General features: G+C 52.7%; 1 protein-coding gene across 1 annotated transcript in view; it reads right to left on the bottom strand.

Annotated features, from left to right (window-relative positions):
• Positions 1–367: 367 nt before the first annotated feature.
• Positions 368–953, bottom strand: part of BARX1 (BARX homeobox 1) — a gene marked incomplete at its 5' end in the record, with an annotated part of 1784 nt that continues 1198 nt past the window's right edge. Inside the window, one exon of the mRNA XM_010007823.1 lies at positions 368–551. Within this exon, the coding sequence (XP_010006125.1) occupies positions 368–551 (184 nt within the window). The remainder of the gene's footprint in view (positions 552–953) is intronic.

Below are 953 nucleotides of genomic sequence, written 5' to 3' on the forward strand. Positions count from 1 at the left end.
CGATGGAGAAAATATAGCAGGGACTCGAGGAAAATAAAAAAGCAAAACAAAACAAAATCTACGACAAAGCAAAACCAAAAAAAAGCAAAGAGCCAGGGTTTCGTGCTCCGTCTCAGTCGCTCACAACCCAGGGAGGCAGGGCTGGGCTGTCCCCGCCGCCGGGCCATTCTCCCTAGGCTCTAAGAAGCAGGATCGGCCGGGGACCGGCGCGGAGTTTCAAGCTGCAGATGTTGGAATTATTTGCTGCGGCCGCTCCCCGCCGTGTGCCGTCGGAGCTCCTGATGCGCCCTGCCCCAACCGCGTTTTTTAAAAAAACACCATTTAGGATGTGCAGCGCAGAATCTAATCAACTTGTTTTAACGGCAATTCACGTATCTTTAAAACGCGAGAGCACCGACACCTCCCCGAACAAAGTCTGCGGGTCTTGCTTTTCCCGGACCCTGAGGAAAATAAGAGAATCCGCCTGGTACCGGCCAGGACAGCACCGCGCTTCGGTCTGTCCTCGTAGATCCGCCAGAGACCTCGGATTTGAATCTCTAACTTGCCTCCTCCTAAAAAAAAACACAAACCCAAAACCAAAACAAAAAACACATTACATTAAACAGAGCAATAGCTCATAAAATACTTTATTGAAATAAAGTAAATATCTTCGCATTAATAAAACTGATCATAAAATGCAGTTTTCGAATAACTAGGGGCACCACAGGGTTTGAAACAGAGAGTAGATGTGAAATACGGGATCCAGTGTCCTCCCGGCCCCTCCGGGCCTCGCACAACACAAAGCGTCCATAGCGTGGCGCGCACAGGAGCTGAGGGGTGGGGGAGGACGGGAACAGCACCGACCAAGACACCCAAATTCACCGGACACCGAAGGCGACTGTGGCCACTAACCGTGCTGGCCCCGTCCTCGCCGCCCCTCCCCGGGTGGAGGATGCGGGATCGGCGGCCGGGCG

Source organism: Chaetura pelagica, unplaced genomic scaffold (genome assembly GCF_000747805.2).
Source record: "Chaetura pelagica isolate M959 unplaced genomic scaffold, ChaPel_1.0 scaffold562, whole genome shotgun sequence".
Taxonomy (NCBI): domain Eukaryota; kingdom Metazoa; phylum Chordata; class Aves; order Apodiformes; family Apodidae; genus Chaetura; species Chaetura pelagica.